At 50.6% G+C, this 24,339-nt stretch overlaps 1 protein-coding gene and 1 long non-coding RNA gene across 3 annotated transcripts; one reads left to right on the forward strand and one right to left on the reverse strand.

The window, feature by feature from the left end:
- The first annotated feature begins 1,706 nt into the window (after positions 1 to 1,706).
- LOC123954510 lies at positions 1,707 to 22,382 on the forward strand. The gene is made up of 3 exons (XR_006821090.1): positions 1,707 to 1,838; positions 2,518 to 2,725; positions 22,290 to 22,382. It is a non-coding gene; the product is annotated as an uncharacterized LOC123954510 (long non-coding RNA).
- Positions 10,800 to 24,231, reverse strand: LOC123954509 (trichoplein keratin filament binding). Of its 2 annotated transcripts, none has more exons than XM_046025760.1 (13): positions 24,125 to 24,231; positions 22,462 to 22,655; positions 21,437 to 21,647; positions 20,802 to 20,858; positions 19,105 to 19,173; positions 18,248 to 18,421; positions 17,221 to 17,333; positions 16,974 to 17,040; positions 15,866 to 16,035; positions 14,976 to 15,057; positions 13,360 to 13,545; positions 12,647 to 12,790; positions 10,800 to 11,436 (listed from the first exon to the last, which is right to left on the reverse strand). In XM_046025760.1, the coding sequence occupies exons 2-13, from the start codon at positions 22,653 to 22,655 to the stop codon at positions 11,404 to 11,406; spliced, it is 1,500 nt and encodes a 499-aa protein (XP_045881716.1). In that variant the 5' UTR covers positions 24,125 to 24,231; the 3' UTR covers positions 10,800 to 11,403. The 2 variants fall into 2 exon arrangements, with proteins under 2 accessions (XP_045881716.1, XP_045881715.1); XM_046025759.1 differs by having other exon boundaries at positions 21,437 to 21,668.
- Positions 24,232 to 24,339: the final 108 nt, after the last annotated feature.

The following is a 24,339-nucleotide window of genomic DNA, read 5'->3' on the forward strand; positions in this document are numbered from 1 at the left end:
CGCTGGGCGCTGTGCTGGGGTCCGGGGCGTTGACTCCTGTCATCCTCACCATGTCCCTGTGCAGCAGGCGGGAATGAGGACGGTTACTCCCTGAGCAGTTACGCTGAGGAGGGGCCTGTGAGTTGTCAGTAGTCCAGTTCGTCTTCCTCTTATATGACCCAGTTGGGGGGCACCTGGGGGGCTCAGTGGTTTAAGGCCTCTGCCTTTGGCTCAGGTCATGATCCCAGGGTCCTGGGATTGAGCCCCGCATCGGACTCTGCTCCGCAGGGAGCCTGCTTCCCCCTCTCTCTCTGCCTGACTCTCTGCCTACTTGCGATCTCTGTCTGTCAAATAAAGAAAATCTTAAAAAAAAAAAAAAAAAAAAAAAGACCCAGTTGGGTTTTCCTGCCCCTGACACTCCCAAGACTGCGGAGTCTCGTGGCCTCATTGGAGGTGAAACCAGGGGGGTACCACGTTTCCCCAGGGTCTAGATCAGGCATCAGAGGGGGACCCATGCATGACATGAGACTATGTGGATAAATGCGGCACAGTCAGCTAGTGACCCTTAAGACGGGCCCCCCAAGCAGGGCTGTCTCACCCTTGAGCCCTAGGGGGCTGGGACCCCACCAGAATTTGCCAAATGACCCCTGGAAGGACAGTCCGCTGGCTCTCAAGGACCACGAGCAGTGCTTTCTCACCCATGGGTCTGTGCAGGGGCAGCTTCATCACAGGGACAGCTCAGCAACACCCGAGGCTGACCCACTGCCCAGCAGCTGGCGTGCAGGAGTGTTGGGGAGCCGGGCCCTGTGGCCCATAGACGCCAGGCAGAGGACACTGTGGTCTGTGCCTCGGCCAGCCGGCCACCCCACCAAAAGCCAGGGCCACGTGAGGTGGGACACACTCCCCCACAGCTTTACCAGGGCAGGGTCAGCTCACCACAGAGCAGGTCCCGGGGGTTGGGGGGCGAGGCTGCTGCCGGGAGGAGGGACAGGGAGAGGTGCGAAACTCGCTCCTTCCCACCTCACTTCCATCTTCCCTCCAGCCCAGGCTCTTGCCACACAGCTTCCTGACTAAACCACCTTCCCAGACCCCAGAGATGGGAACATCTCTGCCCCATTTCCCCCAAATGCAGCTTATCTCCAAGGACCCGCCTCTCCAAAATCCCTCTTCTCACCCCTTCCAGCACCTCCCCTCTTTTGGGACTCCTCTTTCCCTTCTCTCCCCTCTCAAGCACCCCATTCCCCACTCTTGTAACGGGGACCCCTGTATCCCCGGGGACCCCTCCCCACGGCCAGTTCTGCACCCACTCCCCTCGGAACTCCACCCCTAGCCATGGCCTTTCACTGGGGCTGAGTCCTGCAAGCCCCCTCTGACTCATGGGCCTGGAACACTTTACAGACTGGGAAGATTTGAAGTCTACCTTGAACCCTGACTCTGACCCCGGATCTAAGGTTGGGCTGAGTCTCCCCTTGCTCCACACTTAACTATGGGCTTCCCTCTTCCAGCCCTTCTCTTCCCAGGCCCTGGCCCTCTCCACACTTCAACCCTGCACCCCAGCTCTTCCTTTCTGAATGAGGGCTGAGCGAATGCCGGCATGTGCTGTGTGCAGCCACCGCGCTCTATACCGTTTCCTAAAGTAGGGACTGAAACTGCCCCTGTTTTGCGGCTGAGGACACTGAGACTCAGACCTCAAAGCACAGTTGGTGGGCGGGCAGGAAGTTAGAGGACAGGGCCTGTGCTCTTCATCACGGGGCTCTGCTGGCACCGTGGAGCATCAAGGAAGGTGGCTGGAAGGACAGGCGGGTCACAGAGCTTCTGGAAGCAGAGGAGGACGAAGGCCAGCTGTGACCTTGGCAGAGGTAAGGTGGGAGGGAGCATGGAGCAGGCTCCGTGGCCCTGCGGTCCTACCATTCCTCCTCCCTGGGAGTGGCAGAGCAGGAAGGCCCACGCCCATGTCTGTGTGGTCCCCAGGCAGGCTTAGAGGAACAGGATCCGGGCGGCCACATGTGTGTTCTGTCTTTCCCCTCCTTACTTTCGCCACAAATATTTCCAGTCTTTTCGGTCTATTTGAAATTGAAACTCTCGGTAACTGCTGCTCAAGTAATAAGACTGAACTGTGAGTGGAGGACGTTGCCCATTTCACCAGTTTCCATGATTCGGGGACTTCACAGATTCCGTGGTGACACACGCCCCATCAGCCTTTCTGGGAGGAGCAGCCCTGGACCCGCCGCTAGAAGCAGGAGGGCTCCAGGACCCAGCACAGCGGGACGGGGTGGGGAGGGGGGTGTCACCTCTTCCCAGAAGAGGGGGAGAGAGCTCCCCATGGAGGGTGGAAGCCAGAATCTGACCTGCTTCTGCCAATTAAAACAAGATGAAATCCTACCCCAGTCCAGACACAGGGACCAGGGTGTGCAGGCAGGTTGTTTCCTAGGGGCAGGGAGGCCCCCTCTTGGCAGGAAAACAGGTCCATTTGGGCTCTGCGCTTTTTGTTATCGACCTTTACCACATCCACACGTGGCCCTTCTCCACACTTCACAGATGAACAGGGCCCAGAGAGGGGTCCCCTGGCCCCTCCATGGTGGCGGTGGAGCGGAGCGTCAGAGAGCCCAGCGCTTGGGCCACACCCTCTACCCTTCACTCCGCACGTCTGTTCACCACCGCATCCCGCGGGAGCTCTAAGTTCAGAACCACGTCTGCTGCATCCACACAGAAGTCTAAAGTGACCACCTGGGTAGCCGCAACCCAGGTAAGAAAGAGAACACTGCCTTTCCCCCAGGAGCCCCCATGGGCCCTCCTTCCCCTGGACTTCAGTGCTCACTGCTCCTAGCTTGTGGTCCCATGCCGTGTGTGTGTTCCCAGGCCAAAGTAAGAGCTGTGTTTTGTCTGGTTTTGAGCGTGTAAATGAACCCTCCTGGTGTATTCTCTTCTTTCCCTCAATCCTGTGGGTCAGCTAGGTCAACGTGCATGCCTCTGCTTCGGTTTTCCGCGTTGTGTGGCATTCATGCACTGTATACGCACGATTTATTTATCTGGTATTTTAGTGGTGGAAGTTTCAGTTATTTCTAGTTCCTTGCTCTTAAAAAACTCTGAAAGGTATGTCTTTTGGTACATGTAGGACTATTCCTCTGTGGGGGATATATATGGACCTGGATTGTAGAGAACGTACATCTCCAAATGTGTAATGCTGTTTTTATCCCTTTTTCCAAAGTGTTGTACCAGCAGAATGTGAGACTTCCCATTGTTCTGCATCTTCCTGAACACTGATATAAAAGCTGTGTCGATTCTGTCAATCCAGAGGCTCCCGGCTGGCTCAGTCGGTAGAGCGTGCGACTCTTGATCTCAGGGTTGTGAGTTCGAGCCCCAAACTGAGTGTAGAGATGACTTTAAAGTAAGTCTTTAAATTTTTTTTTGTCAATCCACAGGGTTTATGGTAGTGTCTCAGTTTTAATATGCATTCTTCTGACTACAATATTGCTGTGTGCTTTTCCGGGTTTATTAGTCACTTAGATTTCCTCTTTTGTGAAATGTCTGTTTGAGTGTTTACCCATTTTTCCATTAGGTTCTATTTTTCATTATCCTGCATAGGAGTTTTAAAAAAGTTTTGAACACTAGTCCTTTGTTGACTGTGTTACAAACTTCCTTTACCATTCTGTGGCACGTCTTTTCCTTCTTAGGTGTCTTTTGAAATAAGCTGTTTGGCTTTTTTTTTTTTTTTTAGATTTATTTATTTTTAGAGAGAGCCTGTGAGTGAGGAAGAAGGGGCTAAGGGGGAGAGAGAGGAAGAGGGGAAAATATCCCAAGCAGGGTCTGCACTGAGCAGAGCCTGACTCGGGGCTCAATCTCATGATCTAGGAGATCACAACCTGAGCCAGAACTAAGAGTTGGATGTTCAACTGACTGAACCACCTAGGCACCCCTGAAATAAGCACTTTATTAAATGTAGTCAAATTTATCTATCTTTTCCTTATGGTTTGTGTTCCTTGTGTCTTAAGAGACCTCCCCTCCACTAGACCATTCTGTTTTATTTTGAAATAATCAGATTCACAGAACAGTTGCAAAAATTGTAGTGGTCCCCTGTGCCCTTTGCTCAGTTTCCCCCAGTGATAACTTCTAACAAACTGTAGTACAGTATCAAGATCAGGATGTGGATATCGGCACAATCACAGACCTTGTTCAGATGTCCTGACTTTACGTGTGTGTGTGTGGTTCTATGCCGTCATATCCACATGTCAATTCCTGTCGCCTTCACACCACAGTGAAGACAGACTCTCCGTATCACCGCAGGCGCCTCCTTCACGCTGCTCCTTGAGAGTCACACCCTGTGCCCTGGCAACTGTGAATCTGTTCAGCTCTGCAGCTCCGTCCTTTCAAGAATGTTATACAAATGCAATCACAGGACATGACCTTTCGACACTGCCTTTTTTCATAATACCCCTCCAAGTTGTTCAGAGACCAGGGGCCTCAATAGGGGCCCCAAGGGGCCATGTAGGACTGTGCCTTCACCAGAAACCTCCCACATCCATATTTGGAAAAGAGTCCTTAATTTTCCCTGCCAGACAGTAGGAAGTATCTCTTTAAGGAACAGAGGCACAGTTGTTTAGTTTTGTCAGGTAGTGTTGTTAATTATCTCTAGAATTTGCCTTTTTCGTTTTTTAAAAAACATTTCCCCCCTTGTTTCAAAGGTTATGTTCTCTGTGTAAAATACAGAAAAGCACCCAAAATGAAAAATAGTCATCATCCCAACTTTTAGAAATACCAAGAGAGTGTTTTGCTTCCTTAAAAGGGAAATTATATAAATACTGCTTTTGAACAACTTTTTTAAATTAAAACAATTTTTAAGTCATCTCTAGCCCAACATGGGGTTCAAACTGACGACCCCAAGATCAGCTCTACCAACTGACCCAGCCAGATGCCCCTCTTTGGGACAACTTTTCAGTTTAACACAGCATGAACATTAAAAAAAAAAAAAAAAAAAAAAAAAAAAAAAGCATTCCATTTCCTCTTTTCTTTTTTAAGATTTTATTTTATTTCACAGAGAGAGATCACAATTAGGCAGAGGGGCAGGCGGTGGGCGGGGGGGGGGGGGGGGGGGGAGCAGGCTCCCTGCCGAGCAGAGAACCAGATGTGGGGCTTGATCCCAGGACCCTGGGATCATGGCCTGAGCTGAAGGCAGAGGCTTTAACCCACTGAGCCACCCAGGCGCCCCACCATTCCATTTCCTTTTAATGCACTGCATAACATCCCAAATTCAAAGTCTCCTAGTGTTGGACATCCAGGTTATCAGTTTCTGCTATTATAAATAATGCTGTAAGAAACATCTTTATCCCAATCCTATTGTTCTTTTCTGGGCCAGGAGGCAGCATGGCACATTCAGGGAGGTCCCCTGGAAGGCCTTCTCTGGGAGGCCACGAAAGCATTTGACTCTTGGTCTAAAGATGCAGAGGGACACTGTTGAAGAAGGTGGGAGATTTTCATTTCAGGTGTGTGTTTGTAGAAGATCTCTGACTACTGATGGAGAAGGAAGTGAGGTGGATGGGTGACTTCAGACAGAACTCAGTGGTAGCCATGAAAGACAGGGGCAGAGGGAGCAAAAAAGCAAATGGACTTGGAGGTTGCTGGAGCTCAAAGTAGCAGGACTCAGTGCCCCTAGGCTTATGGCTTCTGCAGCTGGCAGGACGGATGGGGTGCCACTCACGTATCTGAGAGCACTGAGAAGAGCCAGGTGTTGCTGTTATTTTGTTTAATGGTAGTTTAGTAGGAGAGATCGTTTGCTAGTCTTGTGCTGAGCTGGAGGTGACTTTGAGATGCATATCGAAGTAGGGATACCAAAGCGGTGGTAGATATAGGAGTCTAGACTAGAGATACAGATCCAGGATGTACTGAGGGGTGGACAGTGCTGGAAGCCATAGGCCTGGCTCACATCATGTAGGAAGGACCTGTATGGTGAAGAGCAGCCTGGGCTTAAAGGCTGTTACTCCTTGGGTTACAACTGGCAAAGGCCAGAGTGACAGCAAAAGTGCCCAAAGTGAACCCTCCTGTGCCGTTGGTGGGAATGCAAGCTGGTGCAGCCACTCTGGAAAACAGCATGGAGGTTCCTCAAAAAGTTGAAAATAGAGCTACCCTATGACACAGCCATCGCACTACTGGGTATTTACCCTAAAGATACAAATGTAGTGATCCAAAGGGGCATGTGCTCCTGAATGTTTATAGCAGCAATGTCTACAATAGCCAAACTATGGAAAGAACCTAGATGTCCATCAACAGATGAATGGATAAAGAAGATGTATGTATACACACACACACACACACACACACACACACACACACACTGGAATACTATGCAGCCATCAAAAGAAATGAAATCTTGCCATTTGTAACGACGTGGATGGAACTAGAGAGTATTATGCTTAGTGAAATAAGTCAACCGGAGAAAGACAACTATCATATGATCTCCCTGAGATGAGGACGTTGAGAGGCAACATGAGTGGTCTGGGAGGTAGGAAAAGAATAAATGAAACAAGATGGGATTGGGAGGGAGACAAACCATAAGAGACTCTTAATCTCACAAAACAAACCAAGGGTTGCCAGGGGGAGGGGGGGAGGGAAAGGGTGGTTGGGTTATGAACACTGGAGAAGGTATGTGCTATGGTGAGTGCTGTTAAGTGTGTAAACCTGGTGATTCACAGATCTGTACCCCTGGGGCTAATAACACATTATATGTTAATAAAAAAAATTTTTTTTTAAAGATAAAAGAAAGAAATAGATATCATTAGGCTAAATGGACAGTTTGAAAAATGAAAAAAATAAAAAGTGCCCAAAGAACCTCATTTATATTGTCAACCCAGACGGAGCAAAAAATATGTTAACTGTAAGTCTGTTACATCATGTATATGTTAACTAGAGTAGAATTAGAAAAAAGGAACTCAGTAGAGAAAAATCAACAAAACCAAAAGATGGTTCTTTAGAAAGATCAATAAAATCAATAAGCCTTCAGGGGCGCCTGGGTGGCTCAGTGGATTAAGCCGCTACCTTCGGCTCAGGTCATGATCTCAGGGTCCTGGGATCGAGCCCCGCATCAGGCTCTCTGCTCCGCAGGGAGCCTGCTTCCTCCTCTCTCTCTGCCTGCTTCTCTGCCTACTTGTGATCTCTGCCTGTCAAATAAATAAATAAAATCTTTAAAAAAAACAAATCAATAAGCCTTCAGCCAGGCTAAGACAAAAAGAGAGGATACAAACCACTAATATCAGAAATGAAAAAGGGACATCACTACAGATCCCATGAACATCAAAATCAAAATGACAAGAAAGGAATACTATGACCAACTCCATGCTCACAAATTGATAACCTAGAGGAAATGAACCGACTCCCTGAAATACTTAACCTGTCAAAAATTCACATAAGAAACAATCTGCACATGCCTACACCTGCTTACGAAGTTCAATCAATAATTAATAACCTTCCAAAAGTAAAGTACCAGGCTGGCCCAGATGGATTCACTGATGAATTCTACCAAACATTTAGGGAAGAACATATACCAATTCCCCATAGGTTTTTTCAGAAGATAAATGCAAAATCCATTCTGTGAGGCCAGCGTTACCCTAAAGCCAAACCTAGGCAAAGACATTACCAGAGAAGCAAACTACAGATCAATCTCTCTCATAAACATAAATGCAAAAATCCTCAACAAAATATTAGAAAATTGAATCCAATAGTGTATAAAAAGAATTATATACCACAACCAAGTTAGATTTATCCCAGGTATGCAAGACTGGTTCAACACTCAAAACTCAATTAGTCTACTCCATTGCATCTACAATCTAAAAAAGAAAAATCACAACATATCAATAGATGCAGAAAAGACCTGTGTGGGCGCCTGGTGGCTCAGATCTGCTTCTGCTCAGATCATGATCCCATGATCCCAGGGTACCGGGATCAAGCCCAGCATTGGGCTATCTGCTCAGCAGGGAGCCTGCTTCCCTTCCTTTCTCTCTCTGCCTACTTATGATCTCTGTCAAATAAGTAAATAAAATCTTTGAAAAAGAAAAAAGAAAAGACACGACCTGTGGAAAAATCCAATACCCATTCGTAATAAAAACTCTTAGCAAACCAGGAAGAGAGGGGAACTTCTTCAACTTGATAAAAAAAAAAAAAAAATCTAGAAATCCACACCACAATGGATCAATTAGCTAGTATCAAAGCTAATGGTGAGAAACTCAAAACTTTCCCACTAAGGTCAGGTACAAGGCAAAGATGTCTCCTTTCACCACTCCTTTTCAACAAAGAAGTTGTAGCTAATGCAGTAAGAGAAGAAAAGGAAGTAAAAGATACAGATCAGGAAGGAAGGAATAAAAATGACTTTGTTCACAGATGACACGATCATCTTTATGTACAAAATCTGAAAGAATTAACCAAAAAACCTCCTGGAACTAATAAGCAATTATAGCAAGGTTATAGGATAGAAAGTTAATTTACAAACGTTAATATTTTCCTATACATTAGCAACGAAGAGGTGGAATTTGAAATTAAAAACACAGTACCAATTACATTAGCACCCCAAAACAATGAAATACTGTAGGTATAAATCTAAAAAAAAAAAAGTATCAGAGCTATATGAAAGAAAACAAAATTCTGATGAATGAACTTTTACAAAGATATATTTCTTTCATGTTTATGGACAGGAAGACTGTTAAAACGTCAGTTCTTCCCAACTTGATCTACAGATTCAATGCAATCCCTAGCAACTGGCGGGGAGCCTGGCTGGCTCAGTCAGTGGAGCATGCAACTTTGGATCTTGGGGCTGCAAGTTCGAGTCCCACATTAGGTATAGAGATTACTTAAAAAAAAAAAAAATCTTAACAATTCCAGCAAGTTACCTTGTGGATATCAACAAACTGATTCTAACGTTTATGTGGAGAGACAAAAGACCCAGCAGCGCCAATACAATATTGCAGGCAAAGAACAAATGGTACTACCCAACTTTAAGACTTAAAGCAACAGGAATCAAGACAGTGGTATTGACTATAGAAGCTTATGGTACTGGCATAAGAATAAACAGATCAACGGATCAGATGAAGGAGCCCAGAAATCCACTGACATAAATACAGTCAACTGATCTGTGACAAAGGAGCCAAGGTACTGCGATGACACAAGTATTCTTTCAAACAAGTGGGACTGGGACAACTGGACATCTACATGACCAAAAAATGAATAAAGACACAGACCTGACACCCTTCACAAAAATCAAGTCAAAATACGTGCTGAATGAGCACGAAGAGTGAAAGCACAGAAAATAAGAATTACTTTAATATTAGTAGTGGCTTCAGCACCATCTGTTCCAAAGGAACTGGACTTCATAGAAGAACCTGTGAAGAATAATCTAAAAATCACGAATTTCACAGGGCACAGAAAAAGGGGCTAGAGAAAAACGGGAAAAAGAAAAAGGTGCTTAGAAACAACAGGGCTAATATACATACATGATCAGAGTACAAACTATACACGAGAGGACTCTGGGCTATGCTGGAAGTGGTAAGGCAAGGGAAGCTCAATCTAGAGACTATTATTTTGGTCGAGTTTGGAGAGGAAGCATTTACATGAATTAGGTAGAAAATTGGCGTCACAGGGGCGCCTGTGTGGCTCAGTGGGTTCAAGCCTCTGCCTTCGGCTCAGGTCATGATCCCAGGATCCTGGGATCGAGCCCCGCATCGGGCTCTCTGCTCAGCGGGGAGCCTGCTTCTCCTCCTCTCTCTGCCTGCCTCTCTGCCTACTTGTGATCTCTGTCTGTCAAATAAATAAATAAAATCTTTAAAAAAAAGAAAAAAAGAAAAGAAATAAAAAAAGAAAATCAGCGTCACAAAAAGGGCTTCAAAAACAAGAAATCTGAAAATAAGAAACAGTCAGTAGATATTTATGTGCCTACTTACCAGGCATTCTGGCCACATCCAATCCATAGTGGAGCTAGTAATTCCCTGTGGCTTACTTAAAAGCGGATCTAGTGAAGATCAGAGGGGAGACATGACCGTCTCCATAAGAAAAAACGGACATAACCTAGAAAATGTGAGCAGTCGTAGGAAATATGCAATGCTGTAGGAGATGTGGATTAAGTCAGTACAAACCTTTCCCTCTCCAGGGCCCACGTGGCAACAATTCCTAAAAGCGACAGTAGCAAAATCAGGAAGCCATGCTGTCACACCAGAACTTTATTTCACAAGAACTGAGTCTCTACACAGGGGAAGCAAATACGAGCAAGCATAATCAAAGTGGTGCCCGGGGGATCACAGCCAAAGAAACTCAAGACAAGAAAATGAAAAATGTATCATTTGTTTGACAGCACAATGGATGTCGAAGGCAATGCAGCCCTTACACACAGGAGTTTTTCTAATAAACTCTGGTTTTTAATAACCTGGCACGTAGCCCTATAATTAGCTGTAATTTACTGAGACATGCAATCTTTTTTTTTTTTTACACATGCAATCTTAAATACAATATAATGAAAACTGAAACCTCAGAGGAAGAATCTGAAGAAAAAGAAAATACAAGTCATGAATATAGGATTATTGCTGCAGAGAACTTGTCCTCCTTGCAGAGATGAATCTAGAACGGAGTCACATGATACAACCAACAGTGGGGAGAGGAAGTTCTGGCCTATCTGGTTGCGTGTGATTTACTTCCTTCAGGCTCGGAGCTCCTTCCTCTGGGCACACACATCCCAGAAGGCTGCGTGCTGCCAAGACCTTCCCAAGACACGAGAGGTCCAAAGTGTCAGCCAAAAGGTTAGCCACCCAGGTGGCCTTTTGAGGCTCCCTTCTGGGGCCTTCTGGGATCATCCCACACAGGGCTCTCTATGGGAATTTGACCAAACGTTTCCTAAACGAGGAAGACCCACTTCCTGCCACCTTTCCAGAAAGCATCAGACTGTCTCAGAGTTTCATAGCTTTCTTCTTCCAGAAAACAAGACACGATCCTTGGGGGATCACTAAATTAGTAAACCCTGAAACAAACTGCATCAAGACTTCTAAGTCTGTTCTCAACAGAATAATGAAATTAAAATACCAAGTTAAAAACCGAGAAACTTCTCTGCAGAGGGACTCTTCACTGGAGGTTGACAGTTAGCGTGAGGCAACAGGAGACCACATATCCTGCAACAAGACATAGCCCACAGCTCCTAGCGCAGGGCGGTCTAGGAAAGCACTGTCACCGTGTGACTACAGGAGCCCCGTCCTCGGGTATGAAAGGCAGGAAGGGGCTTCCTGCTGGGGGCTGCCTATCCACAACAGCTTCATCTGGTGAGGTCCTTGCTCTGTTTAACTGTGGACCCAAAGAGGCTCACTGAACCATTTTGCAGTGACCCGAACATTCAACCGGAACGCAGTACAACTGTCTGGTGCCTCAGCATCCCTGCTCTCTGGGCTTATGGTACCAATGGAGTCAGTTCCAAGCAATTCTGGGATGTCCACAGGGCTGAGGAAAGAGAGAAAACACAAGCCTGAGAAGATCGGCAATCTCAGGAAGACTGGGAATGAAGCCCAACTTAAAGAAGAACTAAAAGCACAGTATAAATAAATGGCTTTTTCCATTTACAAGTGACAAAACTTTCACCCTAAGCCATAACTAAGGCATCTTATTACTTTTTTTTTTAAAGACAGTATTCATGTATTTGAGATAGAGAGAGAGAAAGAGAACAGGAGCAGGGACGCAGAGTGAGAGGGAGAAGCAGACTCCCCACTGAGCAGGGAACCCAATGTGGGACTCGATCCCAGGACCCCAGGATCATGACCTGAGCCGAAGGCAGCCGCTTAGCTGACAGAGCCACCCAGGCGCCCCGATTTCTTTTGTAATAACGTGTCCACGGGCACTCTGTGAAGCCTGGTCCCGGGGGACTCAACGATCCATGGTCAAGTGAGTTGAGAACATGCTGTTCCCTGCACCTCGAGAGCCCCAGCCCGTCAGGACAAAACAGTGTAGCTGTAGGACAAAACTGCTGCCGGTGTGGCCTCTGCTCTACCTGCCTCGACGGCTTCCCAGAGTTATCTGACCATGAAGGAGCCAGCCTCGGTCCTGCAGCACTTCAGAGTGCCGGGGGACCAGAACGGCCATGGGTCAGCAGCAGTGGGGGCGACGCACTTGCCGGGCTGTCCCTCGGTTCCCGGTGCTCTAGCTGTCAGCTCGCTGGGCGGAGCGTGCCAGCCTCCGCTTCTCTGTGCGCCCTGTGCTGTGCTGCACAGGGGTGACTCAAGTACTGTGAGAGGCAGGGAAAGACGGAAGGAGAGGAGAGGATCACAGAGTGGGGAGGGGACAGGCAGAGGTGCTGAGAGGAAGGGAAACCTGGGCTCCACCATGTGCACAGCCAGGACCTAGCACCACTGCGCCTTCACCTTCCACCCACCGCGCCGGGGCTCTCAGGTGGCTCCTGGCCCCACAGGGGGCCACGTGGCCCGCAGCACAGCACTCAGGACCCAAGCAAGACCATCTCAAGCCCAAACAAGAACTGGAAGAACCACATGTCAAGGTCCCCTACCAGCCAAGAGACGGAGAAACAGAGGAGGAGCGAGGAAGAACCGGAGCTGGTTGGGAAGTGGAGCCGAGCACAGGGCTACAAACAGGCCTGGAACGGCAGAGGCCAGGCCGAGTGGTGGCTCAGCAGTGTGGCCCATCCCCTGCAGATGCCTACCTTGGGCCGGTAGCCCCGCTCGGCCATCGTCTTCGCTTCCTGCTGCAGCAGGGTGTCGCTGAGCCGCTCTGCCCTCCTCGCCTCCTCTTCCTCCTCCTCCTGCTGCTGGTCCTCTTCCCATGCCTGCAGCTGTCGCTCCGCGACCTGGCCACCGAGAGCACAGTCACACAGGACAAGCTCCCGGGGCAGAGCCCTGCCTTGGACCACGAGGGGAAGCCCGTGGATCTGTGCCGGCTGGACAATCCCAGCTAAGGAACAGTGCCGGCAAGTGCCGCAAGAAGGAAGGGCAATTATGAGACTGGAAAGACAAAAGCTTTGGGTGTGCCCATGTGCTTAGATCATTCTGTGCTCCTCTCAGGTCCCAAACTGAATAAACTGTGCCCCAGCAAGCCAAAGCCTGGCAGATGCAGACAGGAAAGAGAGTCTGGCCAGGCAGAACAGTCTTGCTCCCACACAGACAGAGGACCTGGAGTGAAGCTGGAACTAATCAGGAGGGTTGGGATTTCAGCTGGAAAGGAAAAGGGGTGCACTGAGCCCATTAGCATGGGCTTCTCAGACAAGGTCCTAGTGCCAGGCCGCGGAAGAAAGTCAAGGGTCTCAGCATCCCATGCCACAGCAGGGACGGGCCACAGCGAGGCCTGCTGCCTGTAGCTCACACCCCCCTGGCTGAGGCTGCCTCCCTCCCACCCATCCCCACCCCCAGCTGAGCCCACCTGGGCCTCCAGCTCCTGTTTCCTGGCCGATTTCAGTTCTTCACTCTCCTCTTTCTCACGGCGCGCTGACTCTCTCGCTTCTTCAAGATTTTGAATAAGTTGCTCCCTGTGTCTCAGGGACTCCTCCTGTGCTCGTCGGTTTTGTTCCAGCTTTTCTTGTATTTGTTGTTGTCTCCCTGTCAAAACCTACCCGCAGCGGGAAGGCAAAGAGCAGATTTTAGCGTGATGCTAACAGGTACCTGTTCTGCGAGCTCCAGCCTTGTCCTCAGCCTCAGGACTGAATATGCCAGGTGAAGCCAAGTCCAGATCATAGGAGCGGCCCACACGGTGTCAGCCCTGCCTCCCACCTGTCCCCACACACACAAAATGCACACAGACTCTGTGGTAGGGAGAGACAGCTGGGCACCGACAAGGTTAGAGGAGACGGAGCTCCCTGCCCAGGACACAAACATAGCAACAAGGTTGTGAGTCTCACTACCGATCAGTTCTAGAAAAAGAAACGACAAGCCACGCAGATGACCAGAGATAGAGTCTGGGTCACCCCCTCAAGCTTTTGGATTTAAATGTACTGCTTCGAGTGCCAGAAACCTTCTGGGTTTGAAACCCTGGCCTCGCCACAGGATAATGTCCAGAGCACAGGCAGGCCTTGAGGACCAGGAACAGCGGGCAGCCACCTCCCACACCCAACAATTAAGCTCCCTGGAGGAGACTCACAGTGGCCGCAACGAGGAGGAACATTTTTAATAAGAACACTAAAGGTGCTGCAGAGTATCGGTAGTCCCAGTGAGAGAGCACCACTGGGAACCCGACGCCCCATGGATTCCAAAATGACGAGCAGAAAATAAAATTTCCATTTTAAACCACTTTACCTTTCAATACATGGATAATGAATATTATACATGTATACATTATCCAATACATGGATAACGAAGGCTTTTTTCCTAAAAGATTTCCTTTTTTTTTAATTATCTTTTGTATTACAGAATCTCTACCCACAATGTGGGCCTCAAACTCATGACCCCAGGATTAAGAGGTGTGTGGTCCACCAACTGAGACAGCCAGGAGCCCCTAAAAAATTTCCTTTTAACGGGGGCATGCCTCCTGTGCATTCCTTAACTCCGACAAAGAAAACAGCTATGTTCCTCCAAGAATCCACTTCTGGTTACACACCCCAAGAAAAAAACATCCTACATATGGATAACAGAAAGTCTTATGCACCAAGATGTTCGCCGCCATGTTTCTTGTAATGCCTCAAAATTAGGGGGGGACAAAAAAGAGAGTACCCCCAAGAGGGGAATAGAACACAAACTACAATACACACATGTGATATAATATGCAGTTGTCAAAACAGCTCCAAGACGTGACAGTACGTTAGAATGCTTGAAATCGAACAGCGCGGTATGAGGGAATGCGCAGAGACACACGTCATGCACAGAAACCCGAGGAGTCGAAGGAAACCAAGTAATGGTGACTTAGTGTTTACTTCCTGTACTCACGAATTGTTTTCTACTAAGTGCATACTACTCTTATAATGACATTATAAGTCTCTTTAAGATGACCAGAGAGGCCTGCGTTCCAGAACATTTGGCAGGGTATGTGCTCACAGCCGAGATTACCTCGCTCATCAGTCTGTCTCGGGCGCTCCTCTCCCGGGCCCACTCCGCCTCTCTCTTCTCCCACATCTCCTTGGCTTCCTCCCTGGGAACACAGAGCAGTTGAGAGCAGGCTCCTTGCCACCATCGATGGCAGAAGACCACAAAAGAACCCCCAGGGCTCCGCACACACAACTCCTGTGGGGCCAGCCTTCACATCAACTTCTGCACCCAACTCTCCACAGGTGACAATTACAAACAAGCTCCCGGAGACTGTCCCTCCAGTAAGTGCTCTGGGCTGCCTGTCACACACCTGCCTCCTTACAAAACACAAGTGTGATGACTGGCACCCAGGTAACTGCAGCCATCAGGACCCTGGAGAGAGAGAGGAGCCCTGCGGTGCCTGAGCTCTGTCACCTTGCTCCTGAGGTCGCTCCTGGCTTGCATGAGAGATAAGCAGTGGGGGATGCGAGTCCCCCTCCTCGAGTCCCGGGGATTCGGTAAGATGAGGATTCAGTCAAGATTCAGTAAGGATTCAGTAAGATGAGGACGGGAAAGCGCCCTGCAGTGTCTGACCCACAAGCTGTGCTCAGTAAACATGAGCTGTCAGTTGATTATTTCAATCTCCCACGTGAGTTTTTAGGGTCCAGAACCATCAGTAGGATCAGCACCTCCAGAGTTCCAATAATTCCCCATCAAATTCCTAAAATTTTAAGTGAACAGACCCTTACTCTAAATCCTAATGGTTTCTTCAGGAAACACCTCCAGAAGCCAGGTCTGTTAGCAAACACGTGCTCCTCACTATGGACAGCTGAGCAAGGGCAGAGGTTTCGGTCCCAAGGAAGACCGCTGCGGTCCCTGTGCGGCTGTGAGGGACCAGAGCAGAGGCCAGGAGTGGCGGTGCGGCCTCTCACCTCCACAGCCACTGCAGCTCGGCCTCCCGCTCCCTCTCCAGCTGCAGCTGTTCCTCGATGACCTGCTTCATCCACGCCGCGTCGGCCAGGGCCTGCTCCTTCTTGGCCAAGTGCATGTGCTGGTTCTCATCCTCCTCGAGGAGCGCCTGCAGCATGCGCTTGTCCGCCTCCTGGAGGGTGGACAGGGAAGCACAGCGGGGGCGGTGGGAGCTCTTCTGTGGCCCCAGCCTCCCACTCCCACAGCCCCTCTCTCCTGCACTCAGCACAGAGAACAGACATTCGTGAGGCTGGCAAGGGTTCCCGAGAGAGAGATGGGAAGAGTCCGTAGAACCACTCAGCGATGGTTTTAAACAACACAGAAGAGGCCCAGGAGCTTTCCCTTCCCAAGGGAGACCCCTCTGCTGCCACACGCATGTCCCTGCCCTTGGACGGGCCTGGCAGCACAGCTTTCTAGAACACTGTTGAGCACCAGCCTCACTTCTGAGAACACAGACTGGAGACCCAACGGCACAGACACATGGGCACAAAATGCTCACTGCAGCCATGCAGTGAAGAAGGGAAGGAGGAAGAACCACAAGCGACTGCGAGGCAATGAGGGAACAGGCTGTGCTGCACTCTGCTACAGTGGGGCACTGTGCAGAGCGAGGGGGCTCTGGAGGTCCCGCGACGGGAAAGACGCGCTGGGGAAAAGCGGTGTGCCGGCCCCCGCACGGCACCGCTGCCACCCCCGGCCCGCCCTGACTGCTGCAGACCGGGATGGAGGCGAGCAGGCTTGCTCATTCACTCTCCCTGTCCCTGCGTCACTAGCGAGCCCACGGACAGCTAGTACAACAGAACAAGCTCACTCCAGTGTCTGAGCTAAGGTAAATACACTGAGGAATGCCACTTAGATTTTTAAAGAACCCCACTGCTCATCTCTCCGGGTGTTCTGTCAACGTATCTGGGAGGAGACCAAGGCAGACCCCTCTGGGGAGGGGCGGGGACTGCAGGGCTGAGCAAGGCGGAATATCCCCCGGGGTCTTATTACGAGAGCGCACCGGCTACTGAGCAATGGAAAGCATCTTCTTCCAAAGAGGGTGGAAGAAATGCCAGGCTGACCCAGACTCACCAGTTCCTCTTGGATCTGCCGCGTGCGCCGATTGAGCTGCACGTTATACTGATGTCTCAGAAAGCGTCTAGAAGGGAGCAAAACAGGGGCAGCCTTCAGTGTCTCATAAACGATGACTGGAGGTCAGACAGCTGCTTACTACAGACTATGTCCTCTCTGGTTTGGGATACCCATGCATGTCTGGGAGAGTGAAAGGCTCGCCCCCGCACCGGCCAGGGCAGACGCTGGGGGCCCTGCTCACACACACCCCAGCTCTGCCTTCTGCCGGAAGGCTGCCAGCCGCTTCCTCTCTTCCTCCAGCCGCTCCAGCTCCCACCGCTGCTTTAGCAGATTCTCCTGCTCCTTCTTCAGTTTGGTGGCCTGTGGTGCCGATGACAGTGAAGTCCAGTTAAGGTCATCAGAATCAGAGCTCCCTTCATTCTTCATCTGTATTTTCACCAAATGCAAGGCAACAGGGCCGGCCTGGCCGGGGGGGCAATCAAAACCCCCTCCCACCTCTGGGCTCTGAGCCCTGGGCCCAGCTCACTCATTTCCTGCAAGAGCCTTTCCCGGGTCTGTGGACAAGGATGAGACCCATGCTCCATGCTGCCACAGGACCCTGCACTCGTCCACGCCTTACTGTAACTTAACCTGTCTCTCCCACCCAACACAGCTCCTGCCATGAGGGACAGGAGCTTTGCAGGCCAGGGCTATGGGCCCTGCTCACAGCTGTCTCTGGAGCCCAGCACAGTGCTTGGCATCGACCAGATCATGGGCATTAAGGACCTGTTTCCTGAATCACTTGGACCTGAGGGAGGACAGGCTTCCCCTCATCTGAATGGGAAGACCCAGCCCAGGAATCTAGCTCAGGGCAACTGCATCCTCAAAGGGCCTCCTGAACCAAAGACCCTCACAGTTTATGCCTTGAGATCCCCAACCTGCCAGCTGAGAAGAGGTGTGCTAGGGGTGTGCTGTGTGCTAGGACATCAGACTAAGTCAAGTCTACTTAGGGCCCCGGAAAATCCAAGTTCTAAGAAGGTTCTCACACAGCCACTCTGGAAACACACCTAAGAGAAGTACTCTCTCCATATCATGAACATTCTAGAATCTGGGCATACAACCTAGGAGGATGGAAAAACCACAGCTGGGAATACACGTGAAAAGGGAGAACCCAGCATTGTTGCGCTTCTTAGACTCATCCCTCCCCACGCACAGGACCGACTCAGCACAGCTTTCTCAGACGCCATTTCCTACCAGCAAGCAGCTGCTAGAGAGGAGCCAAGACGTGCCCTCACCTCCTTCTCCTTTAGCTCCAGCTCCCGCATCTGCTGGAGCAGCGCCTCCGCCTGGAGTTTGCCCTCCAACTGCCTCCTTTCCTCTTCTGCTTTCATCCGCTCCAGCGCTTCCCTTCGGGCCCGTTCACACTCATTTTCATACCGTTTGTTCTCTTCCTCTTTGGTGGCTTCTTGCTACGTGGACCCAAAGGAACCCAGGTCAGTATCTATAAAGTGGCCAGCAAAGACCCAGGTCCCCACTGCTGTTCCTCATTTGGATGTGTCTGCACCAGAGTGGGTCATGCCACTTATCAGCTGTGTGACCCTGGGTGAGGGGGCATCTTCCTGCGCTGTTCTCATGGTGAGAACCATGGGTGTGATGCTTCCCTCAGAGACGACACTGGGAAAGGACTCAGCACGGGGCCTGGCACAGAGGAGGGGCTCAAGAATGTTGGGGTTCCTTCCCCTTCCAAAAGCCAGCAAAATACTCTCCAAAATTAACCCAGAGACACAGCTGCCAGTTCACAGAGGTGTGGACTTTTGTCCCCAGAGAGGCTGCTGTAAGCCAAGGTTGAGAGTTTACGATGCCAACTACATCAAAAGAAACGGCCAGCAACAACAGTGACCTTTAAGGTGTGCATTCCACCTGCCAGTGGCCCACCCTGGTCCCCTGGTGTGACTCTGCCCCGGGAATGAGCACAACGGACTGTCGTACGTCTCAGAGCAACCGCCGTTCGGTGTTAGCATGTTACGTCAACTGCGATCAAGTCTATTCCAAGATCAGAGTCATTAACATCGAAAACAAGAAAACTTCAAGGCCCTGGAGACAGCATGCCCACCACAGCACAGAGGACTATTTCCCAAGTCATTTACCACACCTGTTTTTTTTCTTCTTCCTGCATTTTCCAAGAGTTTATCACATGCTCCTTGTGCAGGGCTGATTCAATCTGAGGGTGAGAAGGCAGAGAAGATAAACTTCTTCACTGGCTCATGGGACAGACGTATGCTGCAAGGCGCATACGGCAGTGACCCTAAGTTCCCCACGCGAGGATGTAGGGAGCCCCAGTACCTTACAGGGGAGCACAAGGGGACGGTCCGCTTAATCTGCTGAAGGCTTAAGTTTAACTGACTAAGCCACCCAGGTGTCCCTAATTTGAGTGTTCTAAATAAACATTTTTTTTTAAAATAAAGATTTTAGTTATTTATTTGACAGGGAGAGAGAGATCACAAGTAGACAGAGCAGCAGGCGGGGCGGTGGGGGAAGCAGGCTCCCCACCAAGCAGAGAGCCCAATGCGGGGCTCAATCCCAGGGCCCTGAGACCATGACCCGTGCCGAAGGCAGAGGTTCAACCCACTGAGCCACCCAGGCGCCCCATTTTTTTTTTTTTAGATTTTAATTTATTTATTTGACAGACCGAGATCACAAGTAGGCAGAGAGGCAGGCAGAGAGAGAGGGGGAAACAGGCTCCCTATTGAGCAGAGAGCCCAATGTGGGGCTCGATCCCAGAAGCCTGGGATCATGACCCAAGCTGAAGGCAGAGGCTTTAACCCACTGAGCCACCCAGGAGCCCCTAAATAAACATTTCTGAGTAAAAGACTTTGAATCACCAACCTAAACCCTCAAATGGCCAAGGAAATTCTTAGCGCTAACTGTATAAAACTCCAAACTACCAAATTACTCCATTACTTAGTAACTAGCAATTTCCAAATATAATTAGGAATAAATAAACTCATTCCACCAAAGAAGGACACAAAGTTTAACCTGAAATAAATTACTGACAACATCCTCTAGCCCAGTCTCCGTGGAAGGGGGCCGCTCAAGCCAGACCAGCCCTCCCTTGCCCCCAGGTCTCATCCATTGTCCTCCTTTCTCCTGCCACCCCAGTCTGGCCTCCACCATCACTGCCCTGGCTTCATCCCTTCCTGCTGACCTCCACGCTGCTACCAAAGCTACTGCTCCCCAAAATGCAGCTGGGTCCCGCTGTACCCCTGCTTAAAATCATCCAGGTGCTCCCCATGCTTCCAGGAGAAGGCCACACAAGCCTGGCCAGGGTCTGGGCCCACCTGCCTCACCAGCCTCAACTCCTGCAGTCCCCCTTCCCCCTCTAACTGTGCAACCTCTCAGCCACTATTGTTCTGTGGACTCACTCAGGCCTGATCCTCACTCAGCTGCCTCAATCTGGAATGTCCTTTCCTCACCTCCACACCATCAGGTAAAAGCCCATGTCCTTCCAAACTTCACCCCAGCAACTCCTCTGAGATGTGTCTCTGACCCCCACCTTTCCGGGCCTGCCCAGCCCACTGTAATGTGCACTGTAACGAGCTGCCCACTGTCTCCTGCACTGGGCAGCGAGCTCTTGAAGACTGGGGACCCCACCTAATCTCCACATGCCCAGGGGCCAAACCAGGCAGCGAATGTTCAGTAAGTGCTGGCTCGACACCAAACGAACCAGATCTGCCTGGTACATTTTTCAGGTGGCTGTTCTCTCCTGTTTCACCCCCAGAAAGAGATGCAAGTTGAAAAACAAAAAGGGAAACATGATTTCATCTACTGAGGCAAATCAAAGGTTTTCACCTCTTGAAGTCTGGGGTGGTTTTTTTTCCAGTGTTCGTATAAAAGTTGTTCAGCAATCTGTCAAGAAAACACAAAGCCTCATGTCACTTCTCAAATCCATTCGCATTTCGGATAACCCCAGCGGAAGTCAGCTCGGGCTGAGCGCCCCCCACTGGCTCGCTGTCACCGCACCTGCCCTTCAGACCGCCTGCCCGCGGTGCACCCCCGGCTCTGGGAGACACCGGCACGGAACCAGACAAGCCTGACAAATGACTGCCACATGGTGATGGAAGGGTGTCAAGATCTGATGCTACAGATGGGTCCCAGATGTGATAGATCCGTTGCAAAAGATAGAGCGGGCTTCAATACACAGACTGGGGCTCACCATTCCCCACAAGTACTGCCAAGCCTCTGCAGGACCACGGGACTGGAAGAAAGGCAAAGGACTCAGAGGTCATGATTTAAGGGGCCAAGGAGAACAGAAGTGACTCGTGCAAAACACAAGTGAAGAACAACATAGCACAAGCCCCTTCCCCGGCAGGCTCTGCCATTAACGGCTGGCTCATCAGACCAGGGTGCCCAGAGGCAGCCCCCACATAAGCCGCACTGACTGGCTAGGGACACTCCCACTCTCCTAACGGATGAGAAGACATTACCAGTTTCCTCTGCTCTTCTCGGGCCGACTTCAGATTGCCGTGCCGCTCTCGGATCCTTCCCTCCCGCAAGTCCATGCTTCGCCGCATTGCCTCCAGCTCTCCGGTGAGCAGGGCCTGCTCCTCCCGCAGCAGCTGCCGGAGTCTGTCCCGTCGGCCTTCCAGCTGCTTCCTCTCCTCCTCCTTCATCTTCTCCCGCTGATAGGCATGCATGCTGGGGCGGAAGGAGCCCTCCCTACATCAGTCATGCGACAGCCACTCGCTGTGGCTCTGCTCTGCTGTGTGGCCAAAGAGGCTAAGATGGACGTGACACGGTGACCCAGAAAAGTGTCAGCAGGTCACAGAACGCTCTGCATGACAGCATCTCGGTTTCGCTCTAAGGAAGTGTACAGTGGTCTCCCGTATGCACACAGTCACAGTAGTAGCTAACGCTTGAGCAATTACCGTGTACCAGGTACTAGATACACGGATGGCTTCCTATTCACCATAAGTGCTACAAAGTGGGTTCCACTGTAGCCCCATGTCACTGAGAAGTAAACGAGGCTCATTTATACAGCAAGTGACACAGTCAGGATTTCCATCTACGTTTGTCTAACTCCAAAGCCTACGCTTTTACCTTCCATGGTTTTTACATTTATCTCTGTAACAATGGATGTGTGTGTGTGTGTGTGTGTGTGTGTGTGTGTTTATATACACACAGCTGGGGAAAGTACGGGAGGATCTGCATCAGACTGTTAATTGTGGTTCTCTCTGGGGATAAAGGGGCATCTAGAGACTCCCAGATTCTACATATATTTCTTATTGTTTTCTCTTTTCAATGCAAATATATGATTTCACTGATGATCTTTCTTTTCAGTTTTCACCTGGAAATACATGACCATGCAGGGAACCTATGCCATCCAGCAAATTCCTCCAGAAAACATGCTGTTAAGCCACTCCCCCACCCCCACCCCCTGGGCTCTTAAAGCCACATGCCCTGACCAACAAGTGGCTTCCTGCCTCTGTCCCCCCAAAGTCACTGTAGTTACCTTCGCTGGTAGGAGGTCTTGGAGCTCCATTCAGCCTGTTTGAAGCTACAGATATCAGACATCCTGAAGTAGCGGCTGTTCTGGTCCCACTGCTGCCGAAGCCGGGCCTCCTGCTCTCGGTGTCGCTGTCGGGCCATCTGCTGGTCCAGAAGCCTCCTGCTGCACCAGTAAGAGGGCAGCGTGGGGAGTGCCATCTGAGGAGAATGGCAATGGTAGGAAAATGAGCCTCCTGCAGCCCCATGATGAGTGGTCTTCACCTCTTGGCTGCCCCCGGAATCACCCTACTCCAGACCAATGACATCAAAAAAGTCTTAGTGCAGGCCCCCAGGCAGCAGCATTTTTCAAATGCTTTGCAAATCATCACTTTAAATAAGCCTGGACTGCACCCAGCTGTGAGCCAGACACCGTCGAGGACGCTGCAGATAAAGACAGGGAACCAGTCCCAGCAATGCTGGCCCAAACACTCGGGGACCTCAACGCTCTTCACAAAGTAACAGGGATAACGATTTCAGGAACACATATATGTGCCAAACTCTTGACATATATGATATTTTTCATTGTTAAAATCACTCCATTATTTGGCAGGTGAGCAAACTCAAGTTCAAAATGGTGACTGGGTGGCTCAGGGGGTTAAGCCTCTGCCTTCGGCTCAGGTTCGTGATCTCCGGGTCCTGGGATCCAGTCCTGCGTCAGGCTCTCTGTTCAGCGGGAAGCCTGCTTCCCTCTCTCTCTGCCTGCCTCTCTGCCTACTTGTAATCGTTCTCTGTGTGTCAAATAAATAAATAAAATCTTAAAAATAACTAAATAAATAAAATTTAAAAAACAATGGTGAAGTGGCTTGCCCAGGATCACAGAGCTAGGAAGGAGAGGAAATGAAAGGGCCGGGATCCTATTTCAGGACAGTGTCAAACCAGGGCCTGGGCTCTGCAGACAGCAAGAGGCTGCCTGTGGGGACCAATATGCCCTGGCTCTGGCAACCCCCGGGGAGTGTCCCAGCCCAGCGGTCACAGCTGGAAGTGTTCTGGATTGGCATGGAGGACACATCCCTCAACTTACAGATGGATAATCTGAGACCCAGAGAAGAATCGATGTGCCCAGATCACCGAGCAAAATGGGAACACAACGGAGACTTGAAAGCTGAGAGCAGTCTCACTCCACGCACCTCTCTCCCTGAGCCCAGAGCTGCCAAGATGGGCAGGGCCTACCTACACAGTGCCTGGCTACGACGGTGCTTACGGAACGTCTGTTCAACAGGCGGATAGGTCTGGGTCCAGGCCAAGCCTCAGACTCGGTGCTCAGCGCTGGGGGAAAATAATCCACATCTACGGGCTAAGCTTGGCCTGCGGCTGCCCGTCCACAACCTGTCTTGGAACTACGGCAGGTGCACATAACTTTTCCTTGTCCTGTAAGCCAACCGCGGAAAAGTGTTGCACCAGTAATCAAGAAACGAGACTCGGTCCCAGATCGGTCCCGTCCGTCACGCAGCCCCAGCGTCCACAGACGACAAACCGGGCTGCGGAGCAAGGCGTCGGGCCCAGAGCACGCAGGGACGGCGGGTCCCCGGACGCCAGCCCCGGTTCCCGTCAGCGCGTGGCCACTGCGGCCGGGCTCCGCGAGTCCGGACCCCCACGCCGGCTCCGGCCGAGCGCATCCTCCGACTCACATTCCTCCACGCCCCGGAACTTCCAAAAAGTGCCCTCGCTGAGCTCCTGCATGCCCCAACCAAGGCCAGCGAGTTCCGCCCGGCCGCGCTGCACAAACGCCCGCCGTTTCCCCGCTCGTTGCCCGTGGCAACGGACGGCCGACGGGGTGCCGCGAGGGCCAAGCCTCCTCCAGCGCGATACGGAACGCGGGGAGAGAAAGGAGGCTGCGTTTTTT

Source organism: Meles meles, chromosome 12, assembly GCF_922984935.1.
Source record: "Meles meles chromosome 12, mMelMel3.1 paternal haplotype, whole genome shotgun sequence".
Taxonomy (NCBI): Eukaryota; Metazoa; Chordata; class Mammalia; order Carnivora; family Mustelidae; genus Meles; species Meles meles.

Excerpts from the sequence above, each read along its gene's own strand:
- LOC123954509 (XM_046025759.1), bottom strand. The coding sequence starts at position 22,655 with ATGGCACTCCCCACGCTGCCCTCTTACTGGTGCAGCAGGAGGCTTCTG. Across the intron at positions 19,174-20,801 it reads ACCACCCCAGACTTCAAGAG|ATTGAATCAGCCCTGCACAA; the intron begins GTGAAAACCTTT and ends TCTCACCCTCAG. Across the intron at positions 15,058-15,865 it reads GAGCTGCAGTGGCTGTGGAG|GGAGGAAGCCAAGGAGATGT; the intron begins GTGAGAGGCCGC and ends CTGTGTTCCCAG.